General features: G+C 40.9%; 1 protein-coding gene across 3 annotated transcripts in view; it reads left to right on the top strand.

Moving 5' to 3' along the window:
• Positions 1-21,235, top strand: part of TFAP2D (transcription factor AP-2 delta) — a 52,557-nt gene that overhangs the window by 9,526 nt on the left and 21,796 nt on the right. For all 3 annotated transcript variants that reach the window (XM_057427673.1, XM_057427674.1, XM_057427672.1), the window contains 3 exons: positions 10,110-10,275; positions 12,969-13,087; positions 20,308-20,449. In XM_057427673.1, the coding sequence (XP_057283656.1) occupies positions 10,110-10,275; positions 12,969-13,087; positions 20,308-20,449 (427 nt within the window). The remainder of the gene's footprint in view (positions 1-10,109; positions 10,276-12,968; positions 13,088-20,307; positions 20,450-21,235) is intronic.

Below are 21,235 nucleotides of genomic sequence, written 5' to 3'. Positions count from 1 at the left end.
GACAATCTCTACTGCGATTTTGTATGCAGAAAGGAAAAAAGAATACGGGTGCTGGCGAGCTGCCATCTTCCACGGTCCCTGTCAGGCATCCCGGGATGCAGGAATGGGCAGAGGGGACATCCCCCTTCACCTTGCTATCCCCTGCTATGGCAAAAAGACTGGAGTTACCTGGCTAGTCCCCATCCACCAAAGGGTGCTCAGGGCTAAGGCTCTTAAAGGTGCTAAGGGTGCTTAGGACTCGGTCTCCGCCCCAGCACCCTCAGCCATCCCGGCAGTGCCGGGAAGAGCAGCCCAGTGAAGGCAGGGCACATCCCCTCCTAGTGTTCCCTTTGTGTTCCTCTTCCTTCCCTTTACCCGGCTCTTCTGAACCTTACAAGAGCCTCGGGACTCTGTGTAATAGCCCATCATTGTTTTCAGATCCTAATGCACTGTCATTAGCACTGTTGTCTTTTTCTCTTCTTTTCTATTCCAAGGGCCAATTTAAATCGCATTAAAATCCTAAATGGCTGGTTTAATTAATGGCTCTCGCGGCTCCAGCTGAGATAATCTCCAGCCGACTAAAGCCAAAGCGGTCGGCGACATTCAGCTACCCGGGAGTTTGGGGCTGGGGAAGCGAACTGAGGGGACAGCCGATTAAAGCGGTCTCTATCTGGGCACCCTGCGCTTCCCCCAACAGGAGGCGAGCGGAGAGCCCTTAGGCTCTGGCACCAGGCAAGATCTTCGGGAGAAATTTGGGGAAGAGATGTGAGGCTAGATTCTGGTTGGCCTTTTTTTGTTGTTTGTTTGAAGGCTTGTTTTAGTTTATTTTGGAGGTTCGGTGGGGTTTGTTTGCTTGCTTGCATTGTTTTCTGTGCTTGCTTTCCATCACTGAGGGGTGATAGAAAGCCCCTGGGTAGGGATATCACCCACTTTGGGGGTCTGTGCTGCTCCCTTCTCCTGCTGGGGTAGAGGTTGTGTATTTTGTGTTTTCTGCGTCCCATTGTTCCATTCCAAGCTGTGGTTTGTCGTGATTTGCACAGTCCCAGCTTGGCCTGCCTCAGTGGAGATCTCAGAACCACGCATGTATGGGATGAACACCGTGCAGAGAAGTCCTTGGCATCCCGTAAACTCAGGCACACACGCAAGGAACAAAGTGTGCAGAAGCAGCACAACAGAAGTGGCCACATAACACACACAACTTGGCAATGCCTCCTGAGCACAGGTTCCCCTCCTTTCAGCACCATTCCCCTGGCTCCACACAAAGTGTACTTGAGGGATGCCACAGCAGTCTCAAACCTTCACGCACACCACACACAGCCTGCTCCAGACTTTGTCCCACCACCCCACAGGATCCTACATGAGTTCATATACCAACTCACATACCAGCCAACAACACACAGCTATTTTCCCAAACCGCTGCCTTAGAGAAGATCCAGAGAGGCACTGAAAAGTGCTGATAAGTTCTTATGGCTTCTGCATAGGAAAGAGGAATGAAGTAGATTCTTTTCCTTTGCTTTGCGGCCTATCCTTCACCCTAGCAGCTGCGAAAGTGCTCCTATATCAGTCCTGGTACAGCTCAACAACAGAGTTCTGGTCCTGGGGGCCTGAGGTTTAACATTGTTTTTCAAGACCATACAGTCTTTGAGTGCCAGTAACAATATGCCTTATTTATATTATTCTATTTTCCACCATAAGGCCTTGCTTCTCCCAAGCTTCTTTTTTTTTTTTAACATTGTTTAGATTTAAAACGTAACACATTTAATAGCCTTAAAAAGACTGCGTAGGTAAGAGGCTGGTCTTAAAAACTATTGACTCTCCTTTCAGTCCCTTGGGACCTTTTGGTCCCTTCCAATGCAAAGTATTCTATGAGTCTATTCTAAACTATTACATGAACATGGGATTAAATGGTTCTGATAAATTATATGCAGTTAACTGCTGGGTTAGAATTGCTATTTGCTAGAAAAAGAAAAATGCTGAGGAGAAGCAGAATTTCATTTTTTTTCATTTTGTAATGTGTTATAAACTTGCCAGAATTTCAGAACAGAGCAGAAAATATCCTGTAAGCTGAAGACTCCTACTGACAGCACCTGTAGATATAAATAATAAACAAATAAAAAGCATAGCATGTTATTAATATTTTATATAAGATTAATCTGCAGGCACTCAGGCGTGCTTATACTTAATAACGTACACAAGCGCACAAACATGCGTATATCCTGAAAAATAAAACAACAAACCAGCCAGTACTTCTGCACTGTTGTCACAGTACTTCTGTGCTGTTGTCACCAGTGCGTTATGATGTTTCCTTCCATAACTGCATGATATTTATGGGTGAATATCTTGGAGAAAGGGACTACCTCATCCTGAATGAATATGAAATACCCATCATATTGTAGCTGTTACTATTAACAAATAAGAAATGACCTTGAAGAATGTAAGGATGTGTGTTTCAGTATAGATTTATTGACAAACATTTTAAGAAGTGTTTGTATTTCAAGTGTAAAAATCATCCTCTGACATCAACTGATACTTCTCTCTCTCTAATTCCTAACAAAGTAATATCATTATGTATGAAAAGCATTAAATATGTGAGAAAGTGGATTTTATCAATGAAAAGATGCACAAAAATTTAACTCTGAGGGCGTCAGGGAGACTTACATTTCAGCAGATGCCCAAGCACATGACTAAATTGTAATAAATCATCTCACTCCAGCCACCCCATTGTCCTCTACATCTATACAAGGGGAAACCCACAATCAAAACAGACTGAGCTCTTTTTGCATCAAACGCCATTGGGATTTTTGTTATGTTGACAAGACTGTTCAGTTAGAGTATGACTCTGTTGTTCTCGCTACTGTCAACTACACTACCCATCAGCTTGCGTTGGCATTTTTTACTGACTTGTGCTATTTGATGGGGAGACGGGAATAGGAAAGGAAAATACTCTCATGATGTTTGCTGTGACTACCTTTTTCAGTATCACATATCCTAACTTTTGTTCATTCTAGGCTTGAGAAACAAATCAAAAGACTGGTTCACACAAAGAAATATGTTGTGCTGATCATGAAGCAGTCAGCTAGAGGGAAAAGGATTGGGTCCCAAAAGTAAAGTAGCAAAAAATGTACACGGACTTTTGTTATTCTTCCTGAGACTACTTGACAATAATCATATTATAATAACCATACAATAGAATAGACTAGTGTAGACTAGGCTAGACTAGATTAGACTACACAAGAATAAACTCATAGGATAGTTTGTATTGAAAGAGACCCCTGCAATGAGCAGGGAAATCTTCAGCTATATCAGGTTGTATATAATCTCCCAGGGTTATTCGGTAGCTGAGGCAACTCCTTGGTCTTTCACCCGGCTGTGGCCTGCTGCACAAAGCATATCTCCTCCTCACCTATTTTTTTCCTTCTGAACAATTATATTTGTTGAAATCATCACAAAGATGACTAATCAGAGGATAAAGCTCAACTCCATCATGAAGAAAGAAGTAATTGAATAGATTTGGATGAAAGAAGCCCTGAAGAAGCGGTTGTGTACCTGAAAGCTTCCCTTCTTTCTTTTACTTTTTTACTAATCTATTAATCAGTTGCAATATTAAAAATATTCCCCCTTCATCTAAATCTCATCTTGCTTGTGTCTTAAAACTGCTATGCCTGTAAGAGAACAACTGTCACCATTTACAGCCATCTCGAACACAGTACCTTATGGCAACTGATGACGTCAGATCGGACCACGTCATCACTTCTCTGTGGGAATAAACAGTTGTCCTAAAAATAATATTTTTTACATTCACAGTCCCATTTAATGTGGTACTTGGAGCATGAAATTGCTGAGGCAATCTGCTGGATGATCCTACCAGTTATCTCACCTTCTGCTTGCTCTCATTTTCTTTTTAGCCTTGCAGTAGGACCAGTGGTGTGTATAGCTAGTCAGGGAGCAATGCAATCTTCTCTTTTTTATGCGTGCTGGTGGGCACATTAGTTTGCTGTGCTATGTGTGGGGTTCTTTGTTTGCTGAGCTGATGGGGTCTTATGTATTCTGGCACCAGGAGCTGGTCTGTAAGGATTTCTCAAAGAAGTAAAAGCTTCTAAGATGAAAAAGGATCTCAAAGTGCAACTGCTAGACTCATAAAAGACATTTTTTTCCATTCCGTTTTCAAGGTAATATTCTTCTGCTTCTTCAGCTGGTCTCTGTTAGCAACTCCTCTCTCAAATACCCTGTTGTGACAAGACTGTCTCAGTACTTGAACCAGGCTTGACTTTTCCAACAGCACCTACAGTGGCATGGGTTGATGGGAAAGAAAAGCTTGTTATTGCCACTGCTATTTAGTGCAATTTAATACATACCTTGCTCTCTCTCCATGGAGTTGCACTTCTTCATAAAATCATTGGTCTACTCTAATGAATGATCAGAATATGGGGGAAGAAACACACTAAAATGTGTTTTTGGCAAGAAACCTAACCCTTCATTCTCCAGTATAGTTACATTTTTCCTTTCCTTTCTCTTTGCAGCAGCCCTCCTTTTGTTTGCTCTCATGCCTTTTCCAGTTTACCGCTAGGTATAAAGTCCAGGATTTCGTCCATCTCCTCCCCAGGGTGGTATTTAGGGTAGGAGATCCGTGCCTTCAAAAATGCACACAGTTTGTGACAGAGACATAGCTTTGCCTAGAAAGCACCACACTGCTCTCTCTCTCTTGCTGTGTCAAATGAATAATTAATATAGTAAAGTAATTATGTTCAACAGATTTTACCTTCTTGTAATTTGCAACTTTTTCTCCATATTTCTGGAAAGCAAATGACTTAGGTATCCTGTTTTCTTTTACTTTTAACCCATACCTGGCTTACCTGGAATTCCCTTTTTTAAGATTATGTTGCATAGCCATGATATTTTTAAATATTTTAGACTGTAAGCAACCTTCTACTAAATAATATGCAGAAGTATTCCAGTAAATTCTGGTTAGGGTAAGAGCAGTTGCAGGGTAACAGGTTTTTGGATTAAAGGAACAATTATTTGTCTGGCGTAAATGAAGCCTGGCTTAATCTGGCAGGAAGATAAACTTAAATATGACATTGATTTCAGTACAGTCTTACTATAAAATTTACAAACTTTCTGAAGTAAATAAATATGTACACACTGCCACTGTTTTCTTGACATGTATATATGTACACATGTGTATATGTATTGTGTGGCAGGAGATGCCAAACAAACAAATCTACTCAGTGCTAACACTCTTCACAAACGTACCTGACAAATCAGAAGTTTGGAAATATTGACTGAAAATGTTTATAGGTTTCTGTGCAGCCCTGCCTCAGATATGAAAAAAAAACAAACGAAAACAACCATAAAAAACTAACTCAAACAGAAATTAGAAAAGTCATAAAATATCCCACTGAATTGAGTCAGGATCTCACCCATCTGGGATTTATACCAGGAGATGTTCTTTTCTGGTGTTGCTGTCAACAGAAATGTTTAAATATACCTTCAAGAGCTGAAATATTTTGAAAGAAATTATGTTTGCCTTATGTATGCAAGCAACATTCTGACTTTAATGAGGTCTTTGCTAAAACTAGAACATATATAGTCACCTTAATTTTAAGAGGAATTATGTGTGGAAGAAGATGAAGTAAAAGTGTTAGGATCTTGTCTAAAATGAGCTATTGTTTAATTTTTTCATTCTATTTTGTTCTGTTCTACTCTATTCTCAGAATATAGATTACAAACTAAATTTTTTAAGCATAATAAATTGAGCTCTTGTGCAAAAGGTAATGGTGTTCACAGTGAAGAAGACATTGTCATTGTAGCTTAAAGAATACAGTATCTTTCTTTTAAACATGAATGAAGAGCACAGATTCATTCTGCTGTAAGGTCCTTATATCATCATCCTCACATAAACCACCTGAACTCCTTCTAGTAGTGCATTGAATTATATGATATTTTATATCACTGTCATATGCAGCTCATTCTTTTTTTCTCATATTTCCTGCAGGGAAGAATTGTGCATGCAGTGGCAAGATTTATTTCTTCCACAGAATTTTTTATTGTTTTAAGGTTGGAGAAGGCAGGTCAAAGAAAAGTGGTTTGCACTTGGTGATAAAATATGTGTTAGTCCTTAAGATTTATTTTTTTTTTCTTGGGAGTTTGTTCTGTACTCTTAGCTCCATTGCAGAGAAAATTTCCTCTGTCATTCTCTCATATTAGCTTTAAGTTAAAAGCTCAGTTTTGCCTGAGGAGTTATTGATCACAGCCTTCATTGAAAGATCTGGTGATCACTCAGCAGTTTCAGACCTAGGCCAAGTAATTGCCACTTTCAAGAAACAAACAATTCCAGAACTAACCTGAGATAAACTGAGGTAGCTCAATAGATTTCAATCATTAATATCAGCTGACGGTTTGACCTAACTTTAGAAGGAGTATATGAGAGTTCAAAGGTGTGGAAAGCTGTTCTAGCTGCAAATCACTGCAAGCTTGTAGTGCTGCTGAATCTCTAGTCCTAAACACTGCTATGAGAGTTAAAAATTAACATTTCTCATTAGAACCAAATCCAAAATTTTTCAGAAACTGATTTTTTTTTAAATCATGAATATTACTTGAATCTGATTTGATCTTTTGCTATTAATCATACTAGAAACAACAGTCAGTGGTAATATGTAATTTTTACTGAGCATGAAATGCAAGGTTATCAAATAGCCATAATGACCTACTTTGACTATAAAGCTTACAAGATCTAATAATTCACTTTTCCCAGGCTGAAATTTCAATCCATTCATCTTTCTCAAAGCAACAATGTGATACAATATTTAAAAACAATCACACAAAAAACAAAACAAGAAAAACCAACCCACACCTCCTTAAAATAAACCAACCCAACAACAACCACAAGTTAGCAACAGAATGGATAGTTCTTAGAATCACAGAATAGTTAGGGTTGGAAAGGACCTTAAGATCAGCAAGTTCCAACCCCCTGCCATGGGCAGGGACACCTCACACTAAACCATATCACCCGGGGCCTCGTCCAACCTGGTCTTGAACACTGACAGGGATGGAGCATTCACAACTTCCCTGGGCAACCCATTCCAGTGCCTCACCACCCTAACAGGAAAGAATTTCCTCCTTATATCCAATCTAAACTTCCCCTGTTTAAGTTTTAACCCATTACCCCTTGTCCTATCACTACAGTCCCTAATGAAGAGTCCCTCCCCAGCATCCCTATAGGACCTCTTCAGATACTGGAAGGCTGCTATGAGGTCTCCACGCAGCCTTCTCTTCTCCAGACTGAACAGCCCCAACTTTCTCAGCCTGTCTTCATACAGGAGGTGCTCCAGTCCCCTGATCATCTTCATGGCCCTTCTCTGGACTTGTTCCAACACTTCCATGTCCTTTTTATGTTGAGGACACCAGAACTGCACATAATACTCCAGGTGAGGTCTCGCAAGAGCAGAGTAGAGGGGCAGGATCACCTCCTTCAACCTGCTGGTCATGCTCCTCTTGATGCAGCCCAGGATACAGTTGCCTTTCTGGGCTGCGAGCACACACTGAAGCCGGCTCATGTTCATTTTCTCATCGACCAACACCCCCAAGTCCTTCTCCACAGGGCTGCTCTGAATCTCTTCTCTGCCCAGCCTGTAGCTGTGCCTGGAATTGCTCCAACCCAGGTATAGGACCTTGCACTTGTCATGGTTAAACTTCATGAGGTTGGCATCAGCCCATCTCACAAGTGTGTCAAGGTCCCTCTGGATGCCATTCCTTCCCTACACAGCTTGGTGTCATCGGTAAACTTGCTGAGGGCGAATTCAATCCCACTGTCCATGTCAGCGATGAAGATGTTAAACAAGACCGGTCCCAACACTGATCCCTGAGGGACACCACTTGTTACTGGTCTCCAGCCTTACATTGAGCCATTGACCACAACTCTTTGTGTGCGGCCATCCAGCCAGTTCTTTATCCACCAAGTGGTCCATCCATCAAATTGATGTCTCTCCAATTTGGAGAAAAGGATGTTGTGTGTGACAGTGTTGAACGCTTTACACAAGTCCAGGTAGATGACATCAACTGCTCTACCCCTGTCCATCAGTTCTGTAGCCCCATCATAGAAGGCCACCAAATTGGTCAGGCAGGATTTCCCCTTAGTGAAGCCATGCTGGCTGTCACCAAGCACCTTGTTGATTTTCATGTGCCTTAGCATGCCTTCCAGGAGAATCTGCTCCAAGATTTTGCCAGGCACAGAGGTGAGACTGACTGGTCTGTAATTCCCCGGGTCATCCATTTTCCCCTTCTTGAAAATGGGGGTTAGATTTCCCTTTTTCCAGAACTTCACCTGACTGCCATGATTTTTCAAGTGTGATGGACAGGGGCTTCGCAACTTCATTCGCCAGCTCCTTCAGGACCTGCGGATGGATCTCATCAGGACCCATGGACTTGTGCACGTTCAGATTTTTAAGATGGTCTTGAACCAGATCCTCTCCTAGAGTGGGCGCAAGGTCTTCATTCTCACAGTCCCTGTGCTTTCCAAGACTTGGGTGGTCCGGTCAGAGCCTTTTCCAGTGAAGACCGAGGCAAAGAACTCATTCAGAACCTCAACCTTCTCCAAATCCGGTGTAGCCAGTTCTCCTTAGAGCTTCCTGAGGGGGCCTATGTTCTCCCTAGTCTGTTTTTTATTTGCTATGTACCTGTAGAATCCCTTCCTGTTATCCTTAACATCCCTAGCCAAGTTTAATTCTAACTGAGCCTTAGCTTTCCTAACCTGGTCCCTAGCTTCCCAGACAACATCCCCGTACTCTTCCCAGGCTGCCTGTCCTTGCTTCCATTTTTTATAAGCCTCTTTTTTCCTTTGAATTTTCCTCAGCAGCTCCTTATCCATCCAAGGAGGTCTCCAGGCCCTCCTGCTGCACTTCCTTCTGGTTGGGATGCAACACTCCTGAACTTGTAGTAGGTGATCCTTGAATATCAACCAAGAGTCTTTGGCCTCCCTGCCTTCTAGGGCTATATCCCTTGGAACCTTCCTAAGCAGGTTCCTGAAGAGGCCAAAGTCCAGGGCAGTGAGCTTGCTACATGCTCTTCTCACTGTCCTGAGGATCTCAAACTCAACCATCTTGTGATTGCTGCATCCAAGGCTGCCCTGGAGCATCACATTTCCAATGAGCCCCCCCCTGTTGGTGAGCACGAGGTCAAGCATGGCACCTCTCCTTGTCGGCTCCTTTATTACTTGCAGAAGGAAGTTGTCTTCCACACAGTCTAGGAATCTCCTGGATTGCTTGTGCCGGGCCGTACCGTCATTCCAACAGATGTCAGGGTGGTTGAAGTCACCCATGGGAACAAGGGCCTGCGAGCGTGAGGCTTTTCCTATCTGTCTATAGAGTGCTTCATCTGCAGGTTCTCCTTGATCAGGCGGTCTGTAACAGATCCCCACAGTAATGTCTCCCATAGCTGTTTTCCCTTTAACCCTGACCCACAAACTCTCTGTGGACTGTTCACCTGTCCCCAGACAGAGTTCCATACTCTCCAGCCTATCCCTAACATAAAGGGCAACTCCCCCTCCCCACCTGCCAGGCCTGTCCTTTCTAAAGAGCCTGTAACCTTCCATTCCAACACTCCAGTCATAGGAGCCATCCCACCATGTTTCTGTGATGCCTATTATATCATACCCCGCAGAAGCGCACACATCTCTAATTCCTCTTGTTTGTTCCCCATGCTACAGGCGTTTGTATAGAGGCATCTGAACCGAGCTCTAGCTGAAGCCGGCTCATTGGCTGGAGCGGCTGGAATATATCTACATTGCTCCAAACTTTTACTATAGGTGCTGGCAACTGACTGGGTGTGTTGGGATGGAATGATGCCCCCCTCCCCCAACACATCTAGTTTAAAGCCTCCTTGACCAGTCTGGCAAACCTCCTACCAAAACTGCTCTTTCCCTTCTTTATCAGACCAGCTCCACCAGCCCCCACTACGCCTGGCCTACAAACCTGGGTCCCGTGTTTAAGACACCCAAACCCCTGACTATGACACCACCCTTTTAACCATTTATTAACCTGGCTAATCCTCCAACCTTTTTTTCTTCCTAGCTTTTTTTTTCTTCATGATTGAATATGAAGTTTCCCCAGCTTTAACATTTCTTTTATATATAGGTGGCACCTGCGTTGTTAACCCCACCGACCTGTTCTGCTCTGTTCCTGGTCGCTTATCTCTACTCAGCTCCACTTCGAAGTACAAAGTGACCATTGCAGAGGTGAAGAGGCGCCTTTCACCACCAGAATGCCTCAATGCTTCCCTCTTAGGAGGCATTTTGAGAAGGTAAGTTGAAGGTGAGAGTAACAAGTCCTAGACAGTGATGTAATTTCTCTGATTTTATTTTCTACAAATGGGCTTTGTTCTTTTTCCTGACTTGGTTAGGTGGTCAGAGTTTGGGAAAGCAGGAGATTGATTCTAGGGAAATTTTCAGCAAAGGAGAAAAAAATGAAGATTGTGTTGACATTTTTCATAAAGAGTTTACATTTTTTGTTGCACTGCTTTTTCTTTTTAACCCATTCAGTTCAGTTACTCATCAAAAGATGAATAAGTGTCGCTTTGCCTTGTTTTGGACAAAACAATACTGAAGCTTCAGTGTGTGGAAAATTTCACCAGAGCTACAAATCTGACAATCTTGTTGAGAAACTGCTTAAAAGTAAATAATTTTACCAAGTATAGTTACAGCTGTCACTAAACAAAGAACTAAAACACAGAGTGTAGGGTTTTCTTTTTCTTCCTTTCTCCTTTGCATTATCTTTTGAGTACAGACAAGACAGAACACATTGGTTTTATTTTTGTTGTTTTGAAATACTCAGAAGAAGCAAGTAATCAGATAAAATTTTGCTTCTGACTCTTCACTGACCAGAGTAGATATCTGCAGACAGCAGAAAGGAGGGAAGTGGCAGGCTGTGCCTCACATTGCAAGTGGAAAACAAGGAAACAACTGTAATTCAGCCAGGCATGTGTAAGTCGCAATGTCCCTTAGGCATCAACTTAGATGGCATAAGCTACTTGAATGCTCTTTGATCAAAGCTAGCTGCAAAGTCATAGGCTATTTCACTGCTGTCACTGAAGGCCACACTGATGCTCATACTTACACTGAAAGTCATTTTAACCAACCTGCAATATTCTAAGATATGTAGTAGTCCACGAGCTGTCTTGAGCCATCTTGCAGAGTAAGGACTATGGATCATAAAATTGTTTCGGGGGCATAAGCCCCATTTAGCTGCCTCTATAGACAAATCCAAAATCTACATCCACAAACATTTTCCTCTGTTATTGCTTCATCTAGGTGAGGTCTTTAGCTAATAGTCACAGAAATATTAATTTCAAATAATCCTACAGCAGACTTCATCCATACCAGTGCAAGATATTAAGAATGCTGAGTCATCAACCTGAACACGGGGAGTTATTTCTCTCCTCTGTTAAAATACTAGAATGATCTCCATATATTTTTGACCCAGATCAAATATCAATCATTCAAATCAAAACTGGGCATAGTTCAGGAGTTAACAAAAGCCAGGGACTAGTCCAGTGAGCAGTTTGGATGCACTGATTCTATCTTATGAAGCAGAGTGTTAATTAATAGATCTCGTCAAGCTATACCTGTAGGTGTTACAGAGAGCAGATTCAAACACTCTGTCACTGGCTAGCAGAGATGTAATACCATCAGACCTTGTGTGTGGTTTGCCTGAGACCAGACAGGGTTGATTTTTCATCCTGACAGCTATCACTGTCTAGGTATTTTTCCAACTAGCATTTTTTTCAGGATAGTGTGCTCGGAAGACATTTCATGACATACAACATGGTCAAAATTGTGGTATCTCTTAGTGGGAAAAAAATGACCGCTCAAATGGTGGTATTCCAAATTTGGTTCCTTCTTCTGCCTAAAGAAATTTAAACCTGCACATCTAGTTAGGCATATTTAATACTCAGTAATTGATTATTCTAAGCTGAGGGTCCCTCAATCTCATTTGGGGTTAATTAAATATTTGTTGGACAAAAGCAAAGGTAGTTGTACTGATGGCTCTATTATTTAATTACAAGGTCATTCATTTAGGATGGGAGAGATATGGGTTCCAGGCATTGCTCTGTTCAGTGTTAAAGCATTTTAACATTACCTGTTTGCTGCCAGCTGGCTGCTGCATTTGTCTCAAAGTCACAGGTTAAAATTCCCTGAGGCTAAGAAAGAAATCGAACCTAAGTCTGCTGCATAAGTGAATATGTCTCAAATGATTCAAACACTGAGGTGTTGAAGAAAAGCAGATGTGGGATGAACCAGGAACCATTTTGTGAGAACAAAGTGATGTTGGCATTTGGGATAGGGTCATAGATAACCAATGATAGCTGGGATTTTAGCTTCAGCATTTCCTGCTGCCTTAACCTTCTTCCTAAGAAGTATTGGGCTCTGCAGTCTACATTTCTAAGTACCCAGGTTTCTACATAAATTATAGAGAGATAGCTAGAGCTGAGTTCCACACAAACATCTTCAGTTGATGTCTGGCTCCTTTTATAGTCAGGTAAGGGAGATGAGTAAAGTCCCCTCATTGTAGATGTATGCTTAATATCATTCTAGAAGTGCAAATGTCTTTCTTGATTGTCTTTGGAGCCTGGGGATGGCTAATCATGTATAAGCGACCGCGCAGTCAGTGTTTATATTCTGTGTTTGCAATCCCAGGCTCCATGCCCAAATCAGGATCACAGGTTTTACTAGGTAGAAAGCTGTCTGAAGATCAAATGTCCTTGGGACAGGCGTGAAAATGTCTAAGTCTGTCAAAGGACCAACATGAAAGACTCTCATATCATGAGCAGGACATTAAGAATAGAGATCTGAAAGGTTTTCTGTTGATGTCATTAGAGCAGGCATTACCCCACACATTTGTCAATAAGGTGCGTGCAATTTCTAGACTTATAATAACGTGGGGAAAAAAATGCAAAATAAAGACAAGCTTCTCTCTCCTTCTGTTCTGTCATGATAGAGCAAAATCCAAGAATGGAGGACGCTGCCTGCGAGAAAAATTAGACAGACTGGGACTGAATTTGCCTGCAGGAAGAAGAAAAGCAGCAAATGTCACACTGTTGACTTCCTTGGTAGAAGGTAGGGCTTATAATATTGTAATATAGTATAAATTTAATTAAAATGTTTCCTTGTATGAAATCCTTTTCAATCGCAGAGTTAAATATCATAATACACATTTTGTACAAAGAGAACTGATTTGCCTAAAGCCACAGACAGAACAAGCGGCAAAATGGAAGTTCACTCTGAGACATGCTGGAACCACCAAATGGTTTGGTCCTGCAGTCTCCTCAGCACTGATCTATGCATTTTGTTCTGGGATCTGACTTACAAATCAATGATCCAAATGTTCTTGTGAGAAAGATGTATGTCTCATACCAACTCTACAAGTAGGTTTGTTTATCCTCCTTTTTTTTAACTTGTGAATTTTCTGGAGCTGTTCCAAAACTGTGATGATTTTTTTTTCTTCCATAAGAAAGACTAATATTTAGGCAAGCATTTTCCCTCCCCACACTTAAATGAATGAAATCTGCTTTCAGACAAACTCTAGACAGGCTCAAGAGATACTTCCTTGGCCTTTATTTATTGTTTAAATATCATTCACCAAATACTGCCCGGCTCTTCAAACCTTCAGCTGGGAGATGCAGGTTCAAACCCCTCAGGCAAAGGGAAGAAACTACCTGAATCTCTTCTATTCTGGGTGAATCTACTAAGTACTTACTTTGTTGTCTGGCTGCAAGTGGAAGCTCTGGGAATTTCAGATCCCGCCTCCTTAATACTGAGAGTGCTCAGCTCATCCTAAAGGTCAACACCTTCTAGGATCATAGCCTGAAAGGACCATACAGATCAAGGCAAGCAAGCTGAGGTCTCAGCACATATTACCACAGAACCACAGAAAGGTTGAGGCTGGAAGGGACCTCTCATGATCTTCTAGTCTAATCTTTCTGCTTAAAGCAGGGTCAACTAGAAGAGGTTGCCAGGACCTTGTCTACTGAGGTTTTTATCTCAAAGGATGGAGACTCCCCAAGGCAGAAATAGTGCTGAAACTGCACCAGTGGAGGTTTTTCAGCATATAAGAGGAGGAACTGACCTTCTCAGGGACCACTGAGCACAGAGAACTACAATAGAGCCACTCTGAAATACAGGTGTATCCATATCACACCTGCTTGTAATAAAAGGAAAGCTGTAAAGGAGTTACAGTCTTACATAAGGTACCAGTTTACCCTCACAGTCCTGCACACATCTTGGGTCTTAACAGGGAAGAATAAACAGAGCTATGTGTCTAGCTACTGCAAGAGATTGAGAGTGAGGAAGCTTTCTTTCAACTGCTTGTCTTGGATTGATGGCAAAGTACCTCTACTATAAGTCAGAACTAGATTCCTTTTCCCAAAGGACAGAGCTGTGCTTACCTCACTGCCCTTTGCTTAAGTCCAACAACAAACCTATTATCAAGCCTATGACACTGCTTTTTGGTTTTGTTTTTGACTCCTTTACTGTCCAAACCAGTCCTAACAATGTATACCGAGGAGACTGAGCTCATTTTGACAGAGACCTGTTTGCCTAGACATGCTGATAATGAATTTTATCTACTGGAATTTTGAGGAAAGGCATCACCATGTGCATCAACATTCCAACAGAAAATATGAAACTCATTTTCTGTCTAGGTAACCAATCCTCTGCCAAACTCAGCAGTGCTCATTGTCTTTGTCCTCTTTGTACATGCTGCTTCCAAGTACATGTTACTTCCAAGTGGTGCTAACTTGTAGCATTGTTACTGCAAGAAAACTCATCCCTCAATGGCTCCTGCTGCTGGAAGAGGCAGAAATGGAAAGACACAGGCTTATTCCATATTTCAAAGGACATGAAGAAAACAACCTTGGCTTTTTCTGTGTGATAGCAACAGAGAAATTGAAATCGTGACTTACTAATCTTATTAGATCCCTAAATACTAGGTGCACTAACATTAGGACCCAAGACTGTGTCACTCTTGATTACTTTAGATGGCTCTAAGTTTATTATTGCAAAAGGTCTTAAGAGTCACTGATGTATGGAGGCTTTTAATATTTCTGTATGGTAGAAATGTGCTCAACATCTCGATTATCTCTTTGAGGAAAGAAAAGACAAAATTAATTATATGATGATTAAGTATATTGACCAAAGCCATCTCAAAAGTCTCTAGCATGACTAATACATTTCTTCCTCTAAAATAGACTAAAATCATTGACTTTTTTGGGATACTGCTAAGTTCAACAGAGGAACTGTAATAAACTTCTGGGCTGTTGTGGTCATGTGAAGATCCACCATGAAAATCATTGTGGCCTCCTTTTTTCTTTTTTCTTTTTTTTCTGCAAACTTGCTTCTTTTGGGATTCAGCATGGCTGCTGGGTGTGTACAGTTACTCTTGGTTTGGTCAAGTTGCACTTTTAGTGTCTTTGGTAGGCATTTCTGGGGCCCAGAGTAGGAATTGTTTGACATATCAGCTCTGTTTCTTACGTTGTCATTCACGTAAATCAGCACAATGAGTGGAAAGAGACTGGGAGAATGAAGTCCGCATTGCAAGTCTCCACAGAAGTACGGGACACATTTTTGCGCCACCTGTAGGTGAGGGTCGCCCTCTAGTGCCTAGATTAGGTGAAGGGAAAGGTCATTTTTCTTACCAGGTCTAATAAGAAAATACCTACGTCTTAGCTAAAACCATAAAGGCTTCTCCATTAAATACTAGCATTGCCAGGTCTAAGCTTTACTGATGGCTCAAAGGAGTCAAAGGCCTGCCCACTGGGCACAAGAAAGGATGTGAGGAGAGGTGTCCCCTTCTGTTTGGACAGGTCACAGCATAAATGTCATCGCAGATGCAGGTAAAAGCGATGCATGAATGACTTTAAAGCCATGAGATTTTTTACACACACACACACACAAACAAACAAACAAAAGCCAACAGAAAACAGAAAAAAAAAAAAACAAACCAGAAAAAAACTGGAATCTGTTTTCCTGTCAAACCTAGTTAAGACATTAAATTTCCTAGACACTGCATTGAGGTCATTCATCGTTTTCAGACCAAAACACTAGAGAAAAATAAGTCAGAAGTTACTTTTTTCACCCTGCTATCAACTGTTGCGCTTCTCCCCCACCAGCCTTTGTTAAATATCCTTCCACTTGTTCCTCCTCCCTTCTCACCCTACAAATATAAAAAAAATTTCTTTCCACCTTCTGCCTGTCCCTCCTACCCCTGGGTAGCATTTCTGCTGTGTAGAGCATGTGGAGGAGGCAAAGCAGAGGAGAGTAGGAGGTTCAGATGCTGATTGTCCCTCTCCTGGGACACAGCTTTTGCCTTCACTCTGCGTAGGAGCATCTCTCATTCTTGTTAGACCCAGGAGACATGCATGCTGCTCTTTGCACCCTGCCCACAAAAACCTGTTAAGGTACATGGCTGGCCTCTCCACTCAGGCTTTCCAGAGCTGTCTTTGCCAATTCAGGTTTAGCAATTGTCCTTTACCATCATGCAAAGCTCCCTGAACAATTGTCAAATCATATAGGAAACACATCACTGCCTATAGCTGCAAAGCCGTGTGCTGGGAGAAAGAGTCAATGATCCCCAATATCTATTCTTTGTCTCTGCAGGAGAAAAGAGCTGAGGATATTGCACATAGGGAAATTTGTTTTCAGATTGGAACAAGGCAACTGGCTCTTAAAGACAGAGATTTTAGGAGTTTCTACTTTCAGTATGACTCCTCCCTGATGTAAATAATAACTAGGTAGAAGAAGGCAAACCTAAGATTAAAAACAGAGGTTAGTTCTTCCACATTTCCAACATTTCCACATTCTCCCTAGAATAAATACTTGCCTAAATTATGATGTAGACAAAGAACATCTTTTATGACATTTTGTACAAATTACTTTGCTCCACCCAGCAGGCGTATTTCCTACTATACAGTAATACAAGGAACATCTATTCAGTGTGATTGACAAAAAAATAATATGTATAGAAGTATGTAATAATCCACCAAATGACCATTTGGTCCAGGTTCAAAATGGCATCAATGAAATACGACAAATCATGTTCTGCAGAGTGTTTTCATGTCCAGATTTGGTTTTCTATTTAGAATTTGATATTGTAATTTGGAATGCCTACTCCTTATATCACGTAGAAGTGCATACTTATGTGAATAAATATGTGTAGTTCTAATGTGCATTCATAAATACATCAGCTTTCCATTTCCAGTAAAAATATATTTTAAAATACATTTAAAATGTTATTTTTATTATTTCACAAGCATAATATCTATATTTTTATCTATCTATATCCACAAGCAGATAAGACATTTTATTTCTTTTTGCTCATGACTTGATCTCCTCATAAACCATGTGTTCAATCACAATCATGGCTCCAGGTAAAATGGACAAATTTTATAGTTTTGTATCATTTTCTCAAATCATCAAAACAGTTTAATGTCATTTTCTCAGCTCTAGTAAATAATACACACCATCTTTGTAAAGGTAACTTTGAATGAAAATTCATATTTTCATTCCCTCTTTTTTTACATTAACTGCAGACATAAATATTTCAGGCAGCTTGTTGCTGACCCTATTACATAAATGCCTACAGTTCATCACATAAAAGTTTTGCTCTCTTGAAGAAACCAGTCATTTCCAATGACTAAATATTTAAAATCCTTGCTGACTACATTCCTTATTACTTGGATTTGACTGGGATCAGGACAGAGCTGTCTGGAGAATAGTAGTTCCAGCTGATGACAGCTTCAAACATTTGAATTTTTATCTTCTTTCCATGCTGCTATGAAAACAAACCTATCAAGTGTTTTAATAGAGTTTAGTCAAAAGCAAAACCTGGTGTTTTTCTGCAATTGATTTACTCTGTAAGTTTTTCTTTAAGGAAAAGTAAAATCATAATTAAAATGGAAATTTTGAAATTGAAATTTTGAAACATCTTTACAGAAATTTAAAAGCCATGTTCTTTTCATGGAAGAGAAAGGGTATAGATTTCTACCCTTTCTCGTTCATGAAGAACTCTGGGATAGATTTTTTAAATACAAAACTGGCAGCCAGCTATATGCCTTTTTATTCTGACTCACTGCTAACATGCCACTGAAAACTACTTTTATTTCACTGAAAATTATATTACTTTTCCAGAAGCTGTAAACTAAGTGGAAACCATATCTCCTTCCAACTCAGAAATAGTGGTTGCTTGTTAACTTCTTATTCATTTTGGGCATACTGGAAATCATGTTTAAAAAAAAACAAATAATGCAGATGATTTTGAGTATAATCTTCATTTTTTCTGTAAAGTTGATTACAGCTTCCAAGCTTGTTGATGGCTAGTATCAGCAAATTCCCTGGATCAGTGCATGTATTTTACTAATACTTGAATCCAGTTAGGTGAGATAAACACACAATAAAGTATTTGCGGAAATGTAATGTCTTTTCTCTGGTAAAAACTCCAGTGATAGAAGGGGAGACAATAAACTCTGAAAAGATGGAGAATAGATTCGTGAATAGAGGTCAATACACATGGTTCCTTATGCCTCATGCTGCCCCTGCACGTGACCACTGCTCCCATGGAAGTTTCCATCTTCCTCAGCTTGGCCAGGTCTGTGCAGAGCAGACTCAGTCTTTCTGGGGATGGGATGTATTTCATCATCTCTATTGTAGCTGTATCCATCCTTTCATATCACATTGTAGTCAGCAGGGAGAAATCAGCCCTTCTGGGTGATTAACAATTTAATTAAATTGAAATAATAATTAAACATTTGATCAGGTTCCTCAGAAAAGCTGTGGAATCTCCACATCTAGAAATATTCAAGATCAGGTTTGAAAAGGCCAAGAATAACCTAATCTAAGACCATGCTTTCAGCAGAACATAATATCTTGAGTTCCCTTCTAACCTGGACTTTTCTATAATTCTTCTGATCCAGTTTTGCCTCCTACTTTAGTTATGGCATGATACATGCTTCAAAAGCTAGTTTGTCTCCACTGACTTGAAAGTATTAGGTCAGACATCAATATCAGACATCAATATCAGCATTTAATCAGATTAATTTTACTGCACATATTCCCAAAGGGAAGTGTTCCAGGTCCTGCATCCCTCTTAGCTGTTCACCTGGAGCATTAGGCTGATCTCCAAACAGCCAGGATCCAGTTCCACTTCTCATGAACGCAAACAAATACACAATTCTGAAATAAATAAAAGAAAATAATTAATAAAATAATAAATAAAATAGCAACAACACCTAACCTCGAAACTATTCTTGAGCACATTTCTGTTTAATCACTCATGCAGATGTGCTTCAACATACACTTCAGGTACCTGACCTATTTCCACAATGAGATGAGAGCAAGTATCATCTGGAAGTTCCTATTTCCCACCAGGGAAAGACTAACTTTTGCACAGATGTTCACACTCCAGGCAGCTGTGTTCAATCATATAAGTCCCACACCATGGCTGGCAGAGTCATAGCATGCAGGCCAGAGTAAACCCTAACACAAAATTCTCAGTTCTCTATGCTGGTGGAGAGGGGCAGGTTCTTCTAGAGGCACTTGGCACCCAGCATGGAGTTGGATTATGGTGCCTGGTACAGTATGGTAGAGAGGTGCTCAGTGCCACCCCTGTCGCAATCTTCTCACAAAGCCTAATCAAACTACAGACTTCCTTTGCATTGATTTCCCCACCTATAAAACAGCAACTGTGATCTTCATTGTCATCCCTTTTTGTCTTGTCTGATCAACTTTGATTGTAATACTTTTGGAAGCAGGATTATTTCTTGTGCTTTATTTTGAAGCCTGTTTATCTTTAGTATGGGACACTTGTATTGTGCCTGCTGGCTTAACACCCAAGCAAATATGCTGAGATGTATGTTATCCCCACGGGTCTATTCTACAGGTAAGGTTATTATCTGAGATCTTCAGAGTTCTTTATTCCTACCTTTCACTAATTTCCATGCCTTAAATATCAATCACGAACTGGGCTTACAAAACTTGAGCAGCTGCCCAGTACTAACTGGTAGCAAGGGAGGAGATAAAACCAAGTGTCTTGACCGGTATATTTTCCTGAGAGGAACACCCTTCCTATCTTCTGGCTGGCACCATCTGATGACTAAGCAAGAGCAGGCCAAATGGGCTCAAATCTGTAACAGATTGGGAATGAATGTCTACAAAAGTGGTTTGTTATTGCTTGGTTTTTTGTTGTTTTGTTGGGTTTTTTTTAAGACTGGAAGGCATTCTGTGACCATAATAACAGTAATAATAATAACCCTAAAACCTGTCTGACCTGTTTTGTTTAACTACAGGGGAAGCATTACATTTGGCCAGGGATTTCGGCTACACCTGTGAAACAGAGTTCCCTGCCAAGGCAGTAGGAGAGCACATTGCCAGACAGCACATGGAACAGAAAGAGCAGACAGCGAGGAAAAAGATGATCCTAGCAACAAAGTAAGAAGGGAAGGGAAACTAAAAAAGAAATCTGGCTGTCACTTCTCCATTTTGGATCTGGGGGCTGGGGGAGGGAGGAGTGGGAGTGTGGAGCTGGGATTGCAGTAACTGCTATCACAACAGTAGTCACTGACAGCAAGTGAGAGCAATCCTCTTTAGAGATTCTGTAAGAGGAACCTTTTTTACTGCAATGAGGCTTTAGTGGCTGTGCTCTCATGGCCTGCGGTTAAAGAGGCATGCACATCTTCTCAAATGCTTTGGTTTATATGAAAGGAGGAGATAATATTACATGCTACAATCTATAAGCACAAAGACCAGCTTTGTCTCCTGTTTATATGTGACTGGGAGATCTAAGCTGCTACTGAAGTACTAGTTACTGTGGGATAATTATCATTAGTCTGCTGAGGGAGAGCTAGTTTTCATAGAGATAGATGCTTTTTTGGATGGAAATTGCAGGAGTTCCCCTGAAGTCAAAGGCACTGTAAAAACGTACACCAACAGGGGAGCTTTGCTAAAGCCATTAAAGACATATGAAGACACCTGACTTTGCTCTAAACAAGCCACTCACCTCCCTGAAGCAGTATCATCATGTTAGAATAACATTTCATCTAGGTTAATTAGCCTTCATGAGCCATGGGAAACAAGAATAAATAGTAAGCAGGGGACAACGTAGAGCTACAATAGGTGTACAGTTTATCTGTCTGGTGTAACCATGAACATGCTCATACTCTTCTTATGCCTACTGCAGTGTCACAAAGTGAGGCTACAGGAGAACTGAGGCCAGGC

This window comes from Pezoporus wallicus, unplaced genomic scaffold (genome assembly GCF_028554395.1).
Source record: "Pezoporus wallicus isolate ANWC-B61680 ecotype Strahan unplaced genomic scaffold, APGP_CSIRO_Pwel_v1 contig_6464, whole genome shotgun sequence".
NCBI lineage: Eukaryota > Metazoa > Chordata > Aves > Psittaciformes > Psittacidae > Pezoporus > Pezoporus wallicus.
This window is presented reverse-complemented; position numbering and strand designations above follow the sequence as displayed.